The 19,685-nt window shown below is 39.5% G+C and overlaps 1 protein-coding gene and 1 long non-coding RNA gene across 3 annotated transcripts in view; one reads left to right on the forward strand and one right to left on the reverse strand.

Moving 5' to 3' along the window:
* Window positions 1-1,390: 1,390 nt before the first annotated feature.
* Window positions 1,391-11,018, reverse strand: LOC125378590. Its single transcript, XR_007220336.1, has 4 exons — window positions 10,889-11,018; window positions 6,710-6,782; window positions 4,577-4,637; window positions 1,391-1,943 (listed from the first exon to the last, which is right to left on the reverse strand). It is a non-coding gene; the product is annotated as an uncharacterized LOC125378590 (long non-coding RNA).
* Window positions 4,624-19,685, forward strand: part of LOC124139127 (ATP-dependent translocase ABCB1-like) — a 176,530-nt gene continuing 161,468 nt past the window's right edge. Inside the window, exon 1 of one of the 2 annotated variants that reach the window (XM_048394202.1) lies at window positions 4,624-4,738. In XM_048394202.1, the coding sequence (XP_048250159.1) occupies window positions 4,647-4,738 (92 nt within the window). In that variant the 5' untranslated portion in view covers window positions 4,624-4,646. Of the gene's footprint in view, window positions 4,739-11,311; window positions 11,395-19,685 lie in introns of those variants that run through there. The other variant, XM_048394203.1, reaches the window with a different exon arrangement.

Consider the following 19,685-nt stretch of genomic DNA (forward strand, 5'->3'; position numbering starts at 1 on the left):
ACACAAAGAACCAGGTTGACTCGACTCACGTAGTTTTTGGTCCATTTACACAATTGTTTGTACATTGCTGCATCATTACATTTCATGATCAAACTGATGATATTTGTTTGGAAATCCCCCCGTTTGTAATGTGCCTTTTCTGGTTGGTAAGAAATATAGATCATATGTTTACGTAAAGTGTTACTTGGGAATGTAAATTTGAAAGTTAATATCACATGGTATTTGTGAATTGTAGGGATATTAAGACTTGGTGCAGTACTCCTGTAGAAGTTGCTGTGTGGCTTATGCTTAAATAGATCAGAAGAGAAATTAATTGCATTGTGGGTGAAACTAGAATATGAAGGCTGAATATTTTTAACATTCATTGTTCGTCTGTATTGTTAGAGAGTAATAAAATGTGTTTTTGACTGGAAAATTGATTGTTGCATTTTTGAATTGTGAACAAATGACTTTTAGAATTCTACATGCTTTGATTATTTACACAAGCAGATTTGAAAGTAAATTATGAACTATAACATTAGAAATATTTTTATATTTGGAGATACTGTTACATTAGTGTTCAAATAGTTTTAGATCTGATTCTTTATAAGTTTGTATTTTTCAGGTTTTACTTGTCATCAATATGTTCTTTGTGGCACTCAAGCAAGTAAACATTCAATTTTGTATTCTGAAATAATTTTTTATAAATGCAGATGCCTGCAAGACAAAGTGACAGCTGGCATCATTTCACAGTCGTTAGTTTACCATGTCAGGTGTATGTCATGTGTGTTTGCAAATATCAAAACATATTCTTCCTCATTGTTAATATTTTACAATATTTGAAAAGCTTTTCAATTATGTCTATCATTTGTATGTTTCTTTTCTGCATAATGACGAAGTGCAATTCTGCTTTTTATTTTTCTACAGCCATACATGTAGATAATAGGGGGAAATAAAGAAAATTATTGTTACCTGATTATTATTTTATGTATAATAAGGCCCTGGCTGGCTGATATTGGACACATTTTACCAGTTGATCATGGATAATTATTATGCTGGTTGAACTTTGGAAATTTGTACCAGTTGATATTGGACAGTTTGTACCAACTCATCATGGACAATGTATGCCAACTGATAATGGCCAGATTGTGCCAGCTGATGATGGAAAATTTGCCCCAGTCCATCTAGAAAATTTTGTTTCAACGGATCTTAGACAATTTATATCAGCTGATCTTGGACAATTTATATCAGCTGATCTTCGACAAGTGTAAAAGGCGACTATGCTTGTTGTAAAAGGCGACTAACGGGATCGGGTGGTCAGGCTCGCTGACTTGGTTGATGCATGTCATCGATCTCAATTGCGCGGATCGATGCTCATGATATCAATCACTGGATTGTCTGGTCCAGACTCGATTATTTACAGACCGCCGTCATTTAGCTGGAATATTGCTGAGTGCGGCGTTAAACAACAAACCAACCAACCAACATGATGCATGTTAGTTTCAGTGAGACTTCACTGGACATTGGCAATCCTAGCAACTGTGATTAAAGTCACTCAATTACAATGAATCGCTACGCGGATTAACAGTATACACACTGGCTTTTTCGTTTATACCTCCATAATCGCAAAAAAAAATATTTTAGTAAAATATTAAATGAATTAAATACATTTCAAACCGACATTGAACCCAAATCACTAACTTTATCTCCAGCTCACACACTGTGCTTTTTGGTATAGAAATAAAGTGTTCAAGAAAATATTGGAAAATAATCTTTTTGCCTTATTTTCACACAAAACACCCCTAATGCCGTAATACTCCTGTTTCTTGTATTCAGTCCAGCTGGCGACATTGACCATCCATCCGGGATGAGGTTCCAGAAGCGGCTGTAAAATCTGTTCCTGACATCACTGAATGAGTTATAGTTTCCGCAGCATTCCATCATATCGTAGTCCTGCACCCTGACTGTGGAATATATTTATTTTATGAAAAATAATAATCTAGAAATGCATACAAAAGCAAGTCTAGCCAGCTCAAGCTAGCTCTATTCCACATCTGAAATCAGCATAGGGAATTATTTTTTATTTTTAGAGTCAAGAAGGATATTGTGTAATAAGATTTCAGAGACTAAATGTTAGTCTAACTGTTTCTTTGTAATAGTGGTGACTTACATCAGTGTGCAAGTATAGAGATATGGAAAAGAATGATCTTAACAACAAGTTTTTATGGATGTGAATTACTACCTCCTCTGCATGGTAAAGATCTTGAATTAGCTGAAAGCACCCAGCGTTACTTTGCAAGGATTGTACAAGGTTATGACAAACGTTCCCCCACGGATGCCACTATTGCTAATCTAGGACTTTGGAGCATGGTTGGCTATATAGATAAATGTAGACTACAGCTGCTGGGGCGTCTCCGCAACAACTCATGTGTCTCAATTTGTAAAACTTTTCTGCGCATCAACTTCACTCAATTTCTTTTATAACAATAATTTACACAGTTTATGTGAAGTGTTGCTTTCAACAGCCAAGAAATATAAGCTACTTCATCATGTATTTCACTACGTTCGCACAGGGGAATTCCCCGCGAAGACTAAGTGGAGAAAGATTGTGTTAAATGAAATATCTACCCACGAGGAAGAAGTATGGAAATAAATATAAACTATCATGTAGAGCTGACCTATCTCGATATTCTAAAATTCACACAACACTTACTCCTCATGTGTTATACAGCATTGTAATGTTATATCCAGAATTGAGAGAAGAAATACAGTATGTAATAAGGATTGGATCCAGAAGCAAAATATCAAAAGAATGTATAAAATGTAATACTTTTGCTCATGATTATTAGCACCATGTCATCTAAACTGTGAATGTCTACTTTCAGAGAGAGATGTATTCTTTTCCACTCTAATTGATAATCTTGATGTTGAAATGTATGTTCAAATAGAGATGATGGAAGACCATGATATGTTAGCATTCTTCCTTGGTGCAGATAACAATGACATTGATGAAATAACGTGGCATTTCACTATTATTGAATTCTCAAAGTATTTATATCAAATAAACATATCCTAAACAACGTGTGGTAACCTTACCAATATTTCTCACTGTTTATAGCCTGTCAATATGCGGACATTGATATGTTTGATTATCGTGTTATTTAATTATTTAATTACCTAATCTTGATGCTTTGGGGATCTTCGGATTTATCTGGAGGAAATAAAGACATTCATTCATTCATTCATACATTCATTCATTCATTCATTCATTAATTCATTCCCTTTCTTGCTGAGAGACTGTGTCACCAGCGTCTTCGTTTAACAGAGATACAGTGTTAATATGTGTTTGTATTAAAACTTTGACGCCTCGCCCACACAGTAGTTCAACCTGAATCGAACAGGTGTCGTCGTATATCACGTGGTAAACATTATTGCCCGGGATCACGTTGGACAATCCTCCCACATCAAGCTGACACGCCGTGATGTGACTGAAATACTGCAACATCAAGCTGACACGTCCAGACTCAATTATTTATACAGACCGCTGTCCTATAGCTGGGATAATTATGAGCGCATCTTTCCTCCCGCATTAGTGAGCGAGTGAGTTTGGTTTAACGTCGCTTTTAACAGTATTCCAGTTATATCACGGCGTGTCAGCTTAATGTGGGAGGAAAGCCCCAAGTGATGCAGGTCTCAGACGTATACCACTTCGGTGAAACCCACGAGCACGGGTATGGTGCTGACAAACCTAGAAACATAATCGGGGCGAACCGGGATTCGAACCCACAATCATAGGTTTCTGGCGTGTCCAAGGGACGCACCTCTACACAGCGAATCGCTGCGCCTTAGACGACTGAGCCACCCGTGCCCCCCTCCCGCATTAAGCTGACACGTCTTGATATAATTGGCATACCCTTCAAATCGGTGTTAAACCAAATTCACCCACTCACTCATTTACCCATATATATATTACTCCAAGGAAGTTAAAGAACACCCAATTCTTTCGTATTACTAGTTAAATGTTTCATGCCATGTCAGATTAACTAAAGTAATATGAAAGAATCTGGTGTTCTTTAACTTCTTTTTAGTAGTATGTGTAGCAGTATCACAAAGAAGGAAACAAAGAATGGGTTTCACACATTGTACCCATGTGGGAAATTCAACTCAGGTCTTAAGGCGTGGCGTGAGAACGCTTTAACAAATAGGTATCGCCGTCTCTTCGGTTATCTATGTATATACAATGCCACACGTGTAACCACACAGGTTGTCTTAAGGTAGTAACAAACCCATCACTTAGCGTCATAACTGTGGTTACAATCACACACATCGGAATATTTACAGCTGAAAATCCAATCGGTTTCTATCACGTCCAAAGTAAACACGGAAATTTAAACCGGGTCCGTGGTGTGTATTTTCGTTATTTGTCATTGTTTCGGCTCTTGTGGGTGTTGAGGAAGTTTAAAGTCTAATAACCTTATAACAAGATAAGTCCAGGTTAATATGTCAGTCTTTATCATCAGTAGGATAGTGTGAAGTAGCGTGTATGAATGCGAGGCATGGTTGAGATCTCAACACATGGTAGAGACAGTTAACTCACCTGATTAGTCGACCGCAGCCAATTAAGGTTGATCTGATACTCCTTTGGTTTTATTGGATACCTGCAATTTATGATGGGCAAATCTTACAAAGTGACGACCGACAAGAGTCTGGAAACCGCTGACATCCAGGAAAGTAACACCAGTACGTCCAAAACAAAGAAGTAAGTAGGTCACGATATTGTGTTGTTTTCAAAAACGTATGTTGTATTTATTTAATTAAAACTAATTTTATTCATTATATAAATTGGAAGATTAGTTCACTACGATACAGATAATAAATCAAGATATACATTATGATTTTGTTAATATTCGATGTTATGATATATTCTTCTTGTAGGATTTATAATACAAAATACTAGAGAACAATAAATATTCTATGTCCGTCATTCGAAAACAATATTAGTTATAACACCAATGATATTTTAACACACACACACACACACACACACACACACACACACACACAGACACGCACACATCCGTGATTCAACATAAAATAATTATACTAACAGGAAAACAAGCCTTTTTTTCCAAATAGTCAGTGAGTGAGTGAATATGGTTTTACGTCGCTGTTGGCAATATTACAGCAATATCACGACGGGGGACACCAGAAATGGGCTTCACACAATTGGGTCTTCGACGTGACGAGCGAACGCTTTAACTATTAGGCTACCCGACCACAGTCCACAGTCGTGATATCTATGATTCCAGTCAAGTTCATGTTAACAGTTACCATAAAAGACATGCATGGTAACATCCAAAGGGGTAACCTGTATTCTTGATGAGCTTGCAAAATGCTGACTAAACAACATCTAAACAGGTCACAGCTAAGGCAGATCAACATTTTTTATGAGTAATAGTGATGCAAGATACTGATAGTACTTACACAAAACTGGAATCCTACTACCACTGCCACTACTACTAATACTACTACCATTACCACTACTGCAACTGTCACTGCTAGGGGCGGTCGGGTAGCATAGTGGTTAAAGCGTTCGCTCGTCACGCCGAAGACACAGGTTCGATTCCCGACATGGGTACAATGTGTGAAGCCCATTTCTGGTGTCCCCCGCCGTGATATTGCTGGAATATTGCTAAAAGCGGCGTAAAACCATACTCACTCACTCACTCACTCACTACGACAACTTCTTCTACTCCTACCTTTACCACCACACTATTACTACCACTACGGCACTACTACCATTGTTACTACTACTACTACTACTACTACTACTACTACTACTACTACAGCTGACATACTATCATTGCTCCCACTGCTAGGACTACCATTACTACTACCACTGCTACTACTGCAACTACTACCATAACCACTACACTATTGCTACCACTACTCGCCTCCATTATTACCATTGCCGCTACTACTACTACTACCACTACTACTACCACTACTACTACTACTACTACTACTACCACTACTACTACTACCACTACTACTACTACTACTACCACTACTACTACTACCACTACTACTACTACCACTACTACTACTACCACTACTACTACTACTACCACCACTACTACTACTACTACTTCTACTACTACTACCACTACTACTACTACTTCTACTTCTACTTTTACTACTTCTACTACTACTACTACTAATAATAATAAGAATGATAATAATAATAACATACTTTCATTTCTACCACTGCTTGTACTACCACCATTACTATTACTACTGCCACTACTACTACTACTACTACTACTACTACTACTACTTTTGGACACTTTTGATGTCTAAGCTACATACTATCGATGTATTTATCAACATCAATTTCAACATGTTAAATAATGTTTGTAAGTTGTGTTACGCTGCAGTTGGAAATATATATTTAAATATCACTTAGTTCACGGTTTCCAAACCGCCACTTGATCCCACTTGGAAAGGAGATTAGAAACAACGCCGGTCGAAAAAGACCCAACTTCTCTTCTTATACATGGGGGTATATCTTGGTCTATATTTACTGACCAATATCGAGTTCCTGTGGCCGAATTGCCTCCTTGTCTCACTTGTTTAGGCGCAACCTGCCTTTCAGAAACTTCTACAACGATGTAGCTTACCATGTTTATATGCACAACAAGGGCAGATAACTCTAAAAACTAATACAAACCAGTCTGGAACCGCCACTCATTGCTGTTAATTTCTTTTCAAATCTGGTCACGACATCACTTGGTTTGTTTTACCTGCAGTTAAATCATATGCTGACAATTAACATGAATATATTTACAACAGTTTTTTACCTCCACGAACCGCATTATGCGTCTATTAATACATTTATTGCACTTGTGACATCATCTTTTTCTCAACAATTTAGCTCATGTTTTAGCTGTTCATACTGTTCCTCACAAAATATGTCTACCTCTTTTTCAATGACGGATTAACTATAGTCATGTGAAACAAACGGGGGTTCTTTAACTTATTTTTAGTAGTATACATTCACTTAATGAAGCATTACAAAAGTATAGGTATGACTAGAGCGTTAATTTGTGATGTCATGTGCTCTTAAGGGGGTGGATTTGGTTTTACTCGGCGCTTAGCAATATTCCAACAATATGAAGGCTGTAACTGCTTGACTATCCCACTGTACCACAGTGCTCTTAGAATATCTTTGTAGGATGCACACTCGGTTTTCGATATTGACGATTGTTCTGGAAATGTGAGCGAATATTTAATTAATTCTGTTCAAATGACTTTCACCATATTGATGACTGCCTATGAAACATTTGTTTCATTGCCATTTTCTGTGCCTGAATTATGTTTTTAAACATGAAAACCACCCCGTGTAACAATTACCTGGTTATCTTTTTCATTGTATCTGTTTTGTTATCACATGACAATGGAAAACCTTTCTTTAGAATTCTTCCACCATAGATTTTGGAGGGTGTTCTTGAAGAGGCAAAACGTATAGCTAATTTTGAAATTTTGTTTGAAAAGATTTTTAAATTTTATTTTGTATTCGACTGCAGATGGTTTAAAAAAGAAAAAAAATGCAAAGCAAGCGATAAAACATGTCCAATTAAGACCTTGATGACCCTTACAGTGTTTCAAAATGAATGATGTCATGCAAGTTAAACTATGAATAGCAACATCGTCATGGCCGTGAAGCTGAGAATGTAATCAGGCATATATCTTTGTCGGTTAATAGATTAGCCCGAATACACGTACTCCATGACCTTGGATGACTGATGACACTTGCTTGATGCTGTGTTAGTGTGTACATGGACACGTCGCTTCAATTGTAATGAACACGTTGATCAACCCCCCACCCCACCCCCCCACCCCCCACCCCACACACACACACATCCACACACACACACCCCACACCCCTGTGGGGATTCCGGGTTGGAACTGTTCCACAGACACATATGCTGGTCGTAGGGGGTGGCGTCAGGGAGCGGGTGGTGGATGCATGTCATCGTATCCCAGTTGCGTAGATCGATGCTCATCATGTCAATCACTGGATAGTCAGGTCAAGACTCGATTATTTAAAGACCGCCGTCATACAGCTGAAATATTGTTGAATGCGGCGTTAAACAAGAAAGAAACATTTACATTTGTGTGGAGACAAATATTGTGTCCCCCGTTGTGATTGGGCTTTAAACCATACTCAAACTCAACTTTAAATTCACACTCTCATTCATTCACTCTCTCAAACTCAAACTCACACTCGTAACCGCATCTGGGATATGAAAATGAAAAAACAGTAGTGCCTATATTCACCGCACATACACATCGACAGAGCCAATCGCCCCAGTCAGTGATAACGAATTTTTATTTACTGACGAAGTATGGGTCACTGTTTCTTGCCACAACATACGCCACATGAACCAGATCTCGGTCATATCTTTCAGCAGTATGACCTCGCTAATCTCGACTGTACAGATCCATGTTAACTCGTCCGGATTAAATAAACAAACGTCCTTCCGTATATTAAGCTGATACGCAGTGAATGAAATATTGTTTCAGAATCCGTATTAAGTTTCTAACGCGCACTTTTGTTCTGAAAAGTGAGTGAGTGAGTTGGGTTTAACGCCGCTTTTAACAGTATTCCAGTTACATTGTATATCGCGGCGTGTCAGCTTAATGTGGGAGGAAAGACCGAAGTGATGCAGGTCTCAGGCGTTTACCACTTCGGTGAAACCCACGTGCACGGGTATGGTGCTGACAAACCTAGAAACATAATCGGGGCGAACCGGGATTCGAACTAACAATCATAGGTTTCTGGCGTGCCCAAGGGACGCAACTCTGCACAGCGAATCGCGGCACTCTGAAAAGTGAACGTTATGCCAGAATGTGTCATCCCGGGGGTTACTGTCATATTTTTATTTATTTGAAAAAATAACAACGCGTAAGTCCGGTTGTCTTTCATACAGACCCTGAAACAAGTCAAACTTGACCGTGGCGTTAAACAACACTCGCCCCTTTCACTGAGTGGAATATGGGCAGGTAGCGACGCAGCAACATGTCTGTGTTGCATTCAGACACGTGCATTGATCCATTCTCAGTCCCAAACCTGCCGTCACGCCGAAGACCCGGGTTCGATTCCCGACATGAGTACAATGTGTGAAGCCCATTTCTGGTGACCCCCGCCGTGATATTGCTGGAATATTGCTAAAAGCGGCGTAAAACCATACTCACTCACTCTTATCGCAGGTTTGTGTGTACCGTGTGTATACGGGTCACTCCTGGGATGGTACGAGCTCATATGTGACCGATGACGCTGATCTAACTTTACTTCTTCAAAACAACAATATAAAATGTACCCCTACTGTAGCCTCATCGTCACGGTGTCATTTACAAGCTATGCAATCAATCCTTATTCGGTCAGCTTTGTTTGATTTGTCCTCGGCCGCAATTGAGTGAAACAGTGCACATGCACACCGAAACTCCTTATAAGGCTTGATCATGAACAGTGGCTGTGGGTTTGCCAGGTGGTTGAAGCGTTCGCTCGTCACGCCGAAACCCCGGGTTCGATTCCCATGTGGGTACAATGATATTGCGGGTAAACGCGGCGTCACATACTGACTTACTGATAACAGGTTATAATATCTACTTCTGACAGAAGAGAATAAATAGTACCAAGATGTTTTCCTGAAAGGGGGCGCGTTCATGATTAGCCCGGACTAATGCCTGTTCTATAGTGCTAGCCCACTGAGATACCATGCCTCAGTTTGTCATGGATACCCCACTCAGACACAGTATACCGAGTCCGAGCCGACCAGTCCTTGTTTCATCCCCAAATGCTAGGCAGGTTAACAACAAGTACCATCTTTTGACATATTTTGGTATGACGCGACCAGGGAATCGAACCACGTACCACCTCGCCGGACAGACACACTATCCACTTCACCACGGAGGCGTTCATTTTTACTGAACAGTGGCGATATATGCTTCATGGCTAGTTACCAAGTCTTCTGCATCTGTCAGATTGGGCCGATGTTAGAGAATTGTTGGAAAACGTTGGCAAACGCTTTGCGTAATCAAATACAGCACACCATTTTACTGCATTACCACTTTTATCCAGACCTTATTTTTCAAATATATATTTTGTCTTCAAGAGCTGTTATGAGTGTCAACAAATATTCGCTTTTAGCCAGACAGCATGTGATCTTGACGTCATTTGAAAATATAACGTACATGACGTCATTCAGAGAATTATTTTTTAATTTGAAGTTTACACGATATACGGCTTTTCCATTGGACAAGAGGTCGGTCACATGACCGCGAAATTGACGTTGAGTATGAACCTTCATAGAGTGAGGGCCAAACTGTATGAACGTCGGAATGGTCCAGAATGTTCGTTTGTTTAGGTTTCAAATTTGTAATCGAGAATTTGTCAAAATATGTTTCGAAGCGTAGTCGCCAATTTGAAATTAGTGCCGTAAATCACGAGAAAGCTGCCTTCTGATTGGTCATTCCGTTGGTCGGTCAAAGTAAGCGCAAGTTCGGTCTGACGTGACCCGTAATGGGATGTCCTCAGATCTTTGTTTAGGGGTAGCGAGAACTAAGATCTGATTTTAATGAGATTGGGGAAACACCATCAATAGGCTTCACATCATATAAAAAGACTTTAACTGAAGAAATTTTAATGTTTTCCAAAGAAAACACGGACCACAAGTATACCCTCCACAGAACACCCCATTGGCCCTCACAAACGCTGCATGTGTATACTATCCGCAGCAATATAATGACGTGGCTTTATATTTTTGCATTCGGATCTGCTCGATTATGTTCGTTTTCAAGGTACAAAAATTATATATATGTGACTGAATACTTCGCTCACTCTTACCGAAAATTTAGAAGCCTTGATGTTGAATGGCTGATCAGAATGTTTGTCAGAGTTGACAAAAACAAATATCTGAAGGTTCTCACACTCCGTCTTTCTGTATTCCGAAAGTTTGAACAAGGCGATCTTCCAGGGGAAACAAGGTGTGTCATGATATATGTAAAGCCCCAATGCCACGATGCATGATGTAAGCTACAATGAGTATGTCAACGAGAGGTCGGGTGTAAATAGAATGCTCCCGTTCCCCAGCATGGCATTTTATCTACCCGGGGCTGGCTATCTGAGGTTGTGTCCTTTCTTGGAAGAAAATACCTTGCCGCGAGTTTTGGATGTTAAGCGACAACACACCTAGTTTATAACGATCGACCAAGGAGAGTTGGAGGTCCTCCTCACCCGCGAAATACGTAGCTCGGGCTTGTACGGGATAAACGTTATATTGTGTTTGAACAAGGAACCAACAGCAGTGTCGACACCATGTTGGCCCCTCCCTCCGAGGAAAAGAAAGAAGGGTAAGGGTCTTTGTTTATATTTTTTTGGATGAAGTTAGGTGAAATATTGAGCTGCACACGCGTGGAATGTTAGCACCATCAAATCAGAGGCCACGGGTCATTCCCCCGCTGACATACACGGTGATCTTTCACGCTCGTGCTCATGGATGGAGATGCTGAATTGGGGGCCGTTGTACAAAGCAGCTTAACGCTACGACTGTCGTAAGTCTACGTTTAGGTATGAGAGTTACGATCACCCTAGCACTAACATCGCTTTGTATAACGGCACGTTGACCAGGGAAACTGTAAGTTTATTTCAGATCTGAAGGCCATCGGCCCAAGTACACAGTTGATACAACAATATCATAGATATATATATGTGACAATCAGGCGGTAGATGACACAATATATTCACTATCGAGTGCATATTTACATTTCAGAGCTTCTTTAACGAACTTAGCACATTTGTTAAGGATTAACACATCACTAGAAGTCAGTAATTTATGAAATTTACAAATGTTTGATGAAATATGCCACTTCAGTATGTACCTATTTCTCAACAATACATATGCCTCGCAATCAAATATGAAATGAAGTTCATCTTCAATGCTATTCGTATTACACATCCTACAAATTCGGTTGACAGTTGTAGCTTCTTCATATCTGATATTACAACGCAACGACCACACATTTTGAAACAACAGGTTATGTTTCTATAGATCGCCCCACCAACACATCTGTCCTTTTACAGTATTATCTTTCTAAAGCACACATTCATTTGTGCTACAGCAGTCGAGATAATGGGTGACGCTATAGTGATGCGGGTTACGGTATTGTATACCATGTTTTACATGTGTTGCACATGACATTGTTACAAAACGTTATTAATGTTGTTGACACACCTGTTGTTATTCATATGGTGGGGAGTATGAGGATGTTTCAGCTCGGATTTCTCAGATGTTTATTAACACACGTCCATTGCCTGAATTATATTTTCCATGTACAGACAATTCGTATTTTAACTTGAATGCTGATTTCCCATGCTAAAAACGGTCAAATGGTCTAAAAATGCGTGTTTGCAGTTGGCGTCGATTGATCTTGCTGGAGACGCCATTTGTCGGTACTGATATGACGTCACTCGTGAGAATTGATTTGAGAGTCACGACACGAATTGCAAACTCGGTATGATATTTTTTAAAGAACGACTCACTGCCAAAGTTAATTAATTTGTAACACGTTTATTACATTGTTGAAGATGCATTTTGATTCAAACTCAATTAAATGAGCAAAACTATACGTTTGTGGACATTTGAGGTCTGCCTAGATATGCACGTTTCGTTTTATTATTCTACAATCCATTTTTAGTATTACCCGCTGGCCCGGCCCGACTTTCCTTCGGCCGACTTTTAGGTAATCCCTAACTAAAGGACGAGTTGGGGTGGGGGATACGTGTCCAATTGCCGATCGGTTTGTCAGTACCATACCTGTGTTCGTGAGTTTCATCTCATATGCACATAAACATCTACGAACTGTATAACTCACTCGACATTAGGCTCACATGTCTTAATATAACGGAACAACTGCTGAAAAGACTCGCTCACAAAAATATTTTGAAACGTCAATGTACGTCGAAATTAATTTGCTTGTAATCCTAGGTCAGCCTGACCGCCCCGGTGGGATATAAACGTGTGTATTTCACCAGCGTGGCTAAAATGTGGGCCAAATATCTGAAGCCTTAAAAGGTGATAAGGATCTCATTTTGATCGGGGTTAGGATTCAAACATAACGATGTGTGTAGGTTTACAGTAAACATTTTCTACTTACATTTTTATTGCTATTGTGAATCTCCTGTTTCTATGAAACTTTGTCCCAAGACATGTATAATTATCAACAATCTCTCAAACGTGAATAATTTAGGACTTGAGTATGTAGCGGGTCCACTTCCAAAAATAATTACTTGGGTTTTAGAGAGATTCACATCCAGTTTCCACAAAGTACACTATTCGTGAAATGCATCAAGTGATTAACTCCTCTCGGTTGTCACTGAACAGAACGTCATTAGCATATAATAGTGAGTGAGTACGGTTTTACGCCGCTTTTAGCAATATTCTAGCACTATCACGGCGGGGGACACCAGAATTGGGCTTCACACATTGTACCCACGTCGGGAATCGAACCCGGGTCTTCGGCGTGACGAGCGAACGCTTTAACTACTAGGCTACCCGACCGCCCCAGCATATAATATTAACTGTAGCCACAGGAATATGTCATTGTCTTCCCTATGCTCTAGATTCACACATCTACATCCTTGTTTAAATAGTATGGGTATGGTGCTGACAAACCTAGAAACATAATCGGAGCGAGCCGGGATTCGAACCCACAATCATAGGTTTCTGAGAGGCCCAAGGTATGCAACTCTGCACAGCGAATCGCGGCGCCTCAGACGACTGGGCCACTCTTGCCCCTAAGTAAAACAGTAGGCTTGATGTTGTGGTACATATTTTTAACAAGAGCAAGAAATGTTCCATTAATGCTACGTTTAATAATTTGTTCCCCGGACCAGGCTCCCACACAGTGTCAAAAGCTTTTGTGAAGTCAGCGAAGACACAGTACAGTATATTTTGGGATAATTTCAGAATTTCCACAAGGATAGTATATATAGAACAAATATGTTATCGCTTACGGGGAAGTCCTTTCTGAATCCTGCTTGAGTTCAAATATAATTTGTTTCTAAAAAATATGCAAGTCATCTGTTTAGTTTACTTGTAAAAAGTTTTCCAAAACACCTGAGAATTATTTGCACGAGGTTGGTTTAGCAGTCCCTGAAGCCAAGTGTCTGGGACGTGTCCAGAGTTTAAAACTAAATTACAGAAGTGGGATCAAGTATTCTACAACATCGATAAGATAATAGTTCTCAACGAAGTATAATCCAGAAGTTGTATTTCTTTTCAATATATCAATATCTTTGTTTAAAGCTTTAGTGTCATGTACTCTATCTCCTTCCATATCATTATCGGGCAATCAATATCACACTTGGTTTTATTCAGGTCATTGTGAAAGTCAAAACACGTTTCAATCTCGGGAGTATTGTCAGATGTTATAGCGTTAAGTTTTTTTAGAAGTCTCCAATACTCTTTTGGAGAATGTTTCTCTTTATCACCGAACATCTTATTTGCAATATTTTGATGTTTTCTTAAGTATTTATCCATGCATGTTTTGGACATTTGGTGATAATGTGCTCTGTTTTAAAGTGTTGAGCCCGTTTGCTTTTTAAGCTTTATTAATTTTTCTTCGCATTGATTTGCATTCTTCACTTAACCTTTTCTTTAAATTTCGATTGAGACGGCAAGCGCGAGTACCTCTAACCGCACAGATTGCTCATTGTGTACATCATCATCATCATCATCATCATCATCATCATCATCATCTTGATTCGCATTATTATTATTATTATTATTATTATTATTATTATCTTCAGTGGCAACTCCTAGGGAAGTTTCACTTTCTGGAATGCATTTCTCAGCAATGTTTAGCAATATCATTGGTCTGTTTGTTCACGCAGTCCATTGTTAAGGGTGATCAAAAGGAGCTTCAGAAATTTGAAAAATAGATTTCGCCGAAACAATATTATTTTGAATGCGAGTAACTGTACCGTCTGCAACATCAGGGTATAATATAATGGGATCACTTAACACTTCATCCTGAGAACAGACGGGCAATCCTTAGGTTGATCTGAAACATCAAGAGGATTCTAGTTGTCAATACATGTATCAGTAACAGACACAGTTCTGTAGTTAACAGCAGAAGCAGTTGTGCTATCCAATTGTTTCCAGGGGCGTAGCTAGGGGAAATTAAAATGTAAGCAATCATATTGCAGTACATATGTTTCTTGAACATTCATAACACTTATCAGACAAAAACACGAACAGGCCTGTGCAATATATCTAAAACAGAGATATCACGAAATATCATAACCACGGTCTGTACATAACACATTTCAAGTATGAGACAGATTGAATTTTGTGATCAAACCTAAATTTCCTCATAAAATATTAATTGTCAATGCAAGAGAATAACCACATTCGTCAACACTCGTCTCTTTCCGTAACCTGCAAGAAAACTCGTCCCCCGATCGATGAATGTTAAGTGCGAAAATACGTCAAACCAATTAGAATGCGCGTATGATTTCAAGTTTTTCGTCAAAGAATCCCTCAGAAATAATTTTTGATTTTACATATGTCTTGGATCTAAAAATGTACCCAAGACACAGTTAAATGTGTTCAATCATACTGTATAATTCCGCACATCCCGATGTGCTTTAAATTGCATCTGAAATGTATAATATAATATATGGGGAAATATATGTGAACCATAACGCAACGAGCTGACAATTGTTTTAGGTATACCCTTTTGCGCTACGTCACGCCGAAGATCCGGGTTCGATTCCCGACATAGGTACAATGTGTGAAGCCCATTTCTGGTGTCCCCCGCCGTGATATTGCTGGAATATTGCTAAAAGCGGCGTAAAACCATACTCACTCACTCACTCACTCACCCATTTGCGCTAGGACGGAACCCGGTCGCAAAAATGGCCTTGAGAGGAGCAAGAGTCGCAATTCGGCTTGTCCTGGAATAACACGAGTTGGTCACGAATGAGATAAAACCACTCTAGATTATCCACCGAAACAGGTCAATTTGGCGTAAAGGGAAAAATAGTTGTGAAAATAATATGAATAGACCACTGAAAATAATTATGACACCAATCTCATTAAAATCAGATCTTAGTTCTCGCTACCGCTTTGTTTAGCGGTAGCGAGAACTAAGATCTGATTTTAATGAGATTGATTATGAGTGAGTGAGTGAGTGAGTGAATATGGTTTTACGCCGCTTTTAGCAATATTTCAGCAATATCATGGCGGGGGACACCAGAAATGGGCTTCACACATTGTACCCATGTCGGGAATCGAACCCGGGTCTTCGGCGTGACGAGCGAACGCTTTAACCACTAGGCTACCCAACCGCCCCGAGATTGATTATGACACCAGGTGTTCGCGAAAAGGGTAAAGGAAATGAAACAAGCAAACAACAACATCGACCGAACCAACAAAAAATCATGTAACTATAACAAACGACTAAAAGAAGAACACACTAAAGTAGTTTTTTTTTAAATTATTTCATTTTATTTTATTTTTTGTAACAATTTCAAAGTGTAAGCACTTGCTAATGGAATACGTGGTAGCTTGAATCCGGGGTAGAAGAGGTCTTCAGCAACCCATGCTTGCCGTAAAAGGCGACTATGCTTGTGGCAAGAGGCGACTAAGGGGATCGGGTGGTCAGGCTCACTGACTTGGTTATGCATGTCATCGTATCCCAATTGCGTGGATCGATGCTCATGATATTAATAACTGGATTGTCTGGTCCAGACTCGATTATTTACAGACCGCCGTCATATAGCATGAATATTGCTGAGTGCGGCGTTAAACAACAAACAAACAAACAACAACAACGTGGTAGCTGCGCAACTGGTTTCACAAGGTTAGGCCTGTTGCTATCTCCAGCTTTGGTGCCCCACAGGCTGGACTCTATACCGGGATTAGAATCATGGGAAATATCCGTAGAACGTTCTAAAAAAGTATGAAATTGATTCATTAAAGTACTTATTGTTTTCAAATCTCAGTATCCACCAACCTCGATAATCCAAGGCATAATACCTCTATTCTATTATGATAAATACCCAGGATCCATTCGACTTGCTCCGATTCGAAATAGACGACTCTAAAATTATACAGCCGTCCTATCACAATCCACTCATGAGAATATATGGGTGAAGTTGCTGATAAGAGAGACGATACTGGGTCAGCGAATGGGCCCAGGGTATTTATCCTAAAAGAATGTAACACCCTCGATAATCGAGGACGAGTTTCCACACGTCCCCAATGTAAATATACCCCATCCGCCTGTACCTTGAAAATGGAATCTGGGTACTGTTTGGAGCTATATGGTTAGAGACCTCAAGGAATCATTTTCAATTCCTTTCTCGCCTTTTTAATGTATATTTTTGCTCCTTAATTTCAAATAAATTTATAAGTGATTCGTAGCGCGAAACTGATACTCATATCCACCGTGTTGAAGTCACAGTAATAATTATTGATTTATTGAGGAATTTATTGCAAGGGAAATTTATAAGTGATATTAATCTGTACCGACGCTTCCTGTGGTCCTAGCCAGTACTGATGGGGACTGTGTAAACATGATAACATGTACATACACACGATGTATTTATTGTGGGATAGTGGTTAAAGCGCTGGCGAGTCAAACCATAAACCCAGTCGTTCAGATGATACAATGTGTGAAAACAATATAGTGTGTGCCCACCGCCATAGCCGTGCGGGAAATGTTCTGACAGCGGCGTAAAACTATATTATGAGTTTCTGTGAGTGTGTGAGTGAGTCGAGGCGCCGCGGTTCGCTGTGCAGAGTTGCGTCCCTTGGGCACGTCAGAAACCTGTGAAACCGATTATGTTTCTAGGTCTGTCAGCACCATACCCATGTTCATGGGTTTCATTAAAGCGGTAAATGTCTGAGACCTGCATCACTTCGGGCTTTCCTCCAACATCAAACTGACACGCCGTGGTGCAATTGCAAGTACAGTAAACTACGGTTATACCGAACTCAAAGGGACTACTAATTTTAGTTCGTTATAACCGTAATTCGTTATGAGCATATATACAGCATAACTACAGCATATAGTCGGGACTAAAAAGTTAGTTCGTTATATCCGTTAGTTCGTTATAAGCGTGTTCGTTATAACCGTAGTTTACTGTATGTTCAAAGCGTCGTTAAACCCAACTCACTCGCGCACTGTTAGATTTAGAATGAATTATTAAGGGGGCTGTAGTCATATACTAAAATACGCTGCGTAAAACAACTAACAAGAGGTCAAATGCATACTTTCCTGCTCAACTGATACACGTCCATTTATGGCGCATCGCATGATTTATTGTCATGCATTAGTTCTGAATTGTCATAAACAGTTTAAGTGGGTCATGGAGAGATTACACACAAAAGTGATCGATACATATACGTCATTCCTGATAGCGTATTACAGTGTACATAATTTCTCAAGACCAAATTAAATGTGAAAGATTCTGAACTTGCACTTTACACACAACTGCTCAAAATGTGTAATACTTAATACCAGAAAGATAAATATACAAGTTTATTTTAGAATTGACTCAACAAATGAATGAGTCATAAGTTGCTCACAACGCAGGGCGATCCAACGTGTAGGATTAATCACACCGCTTCTGACATAAGAATCAACTGGTCAATGAAATGATAATTTAAAAATTAACATGTTTTTTAAATTTTTATTATATTCCCCTAAATACTTCTGTGCATAATTATATATCACCCTGTATTCCATTGACTCTGAAGATCCGGGGTAGAATAGGTCTTCAGCAACCTGAGCTTGCCGTAAGAGGCGACTATGCTTGTGGTAAGGGGCGACTAACGGGATCGGGTGGTCAGGCTCGGTGACTTGGTGGATGCATGTCATCGATCCCAATTGCGTGGTTCGATGCTCATGATATTAATCACTGGATTGTCTGGTCCAGACTCGATTATTTACAGACCGCCGTCATATAGCTTGAAAATTGCGGCGTTAAACAACAAACCACCACCACCAACAACAACAACAAACGCAAATCGTTTCACGAATTATTCGTATCATCTACAACAGTTTGTAAAATGCACGGTTTCCGTAACTTTCGAAACAATATAGACTGCTTGATTAAATGATAGAGGTTTGGCTGAAGACAAATGACACTGAGACATTTGATGATTTTAACACACTTTTGACAGGGCATTCTTCTGTTTGATTCCCAAGTTGACGAACGTATTCTTGGACATACTGGATGACAATCCCTGAACAATATCCCAAGAAAATAAACCTGTCTGAAATCCTGAATGCATGGTCAAGTTTCATTAATGGATTTCAAGCAACTGTTAAAAGGATCAACATATGTACAAATCAGTACTGTTGAAGCTCCGCAGCCATTATTATGTGCAAACATTTCGCCAGGGACGAGAAATAATCTTGATGGCGACAGTTGAGAAATAAGTATATATTTAGCTGGTCGGGAGTTGTCTCCCTTCTCACAGCGATGCCGCAGTTGCTGCAGTATCATCAGGTAACGGTTATATGCACGTGGTGTACAGAAATTTGATTTTCTGTGGACACCACCCTTTCAAGTTTGCAGAACAAATGCGAAGTATTAAGCTTTCATTATGAGACTGACGTGGCCTATGGCT

The sequence above is a fragment of the Haliotis rufescens genome, unplaced genomic scaffold (assembly GCF_023055435.1).
Source record: "Haliotis rufescens isolate VD_foot unplaced genomic scaffold, xgHalRufe1.0.p SCAF_13, whole genome shotgun sequence".
NCBI lineage: Eukaryota > Metazoa > Mollusca > Gastropoda > Lepetellida > Haliotidae > Haliotis > Haliotis rufescens.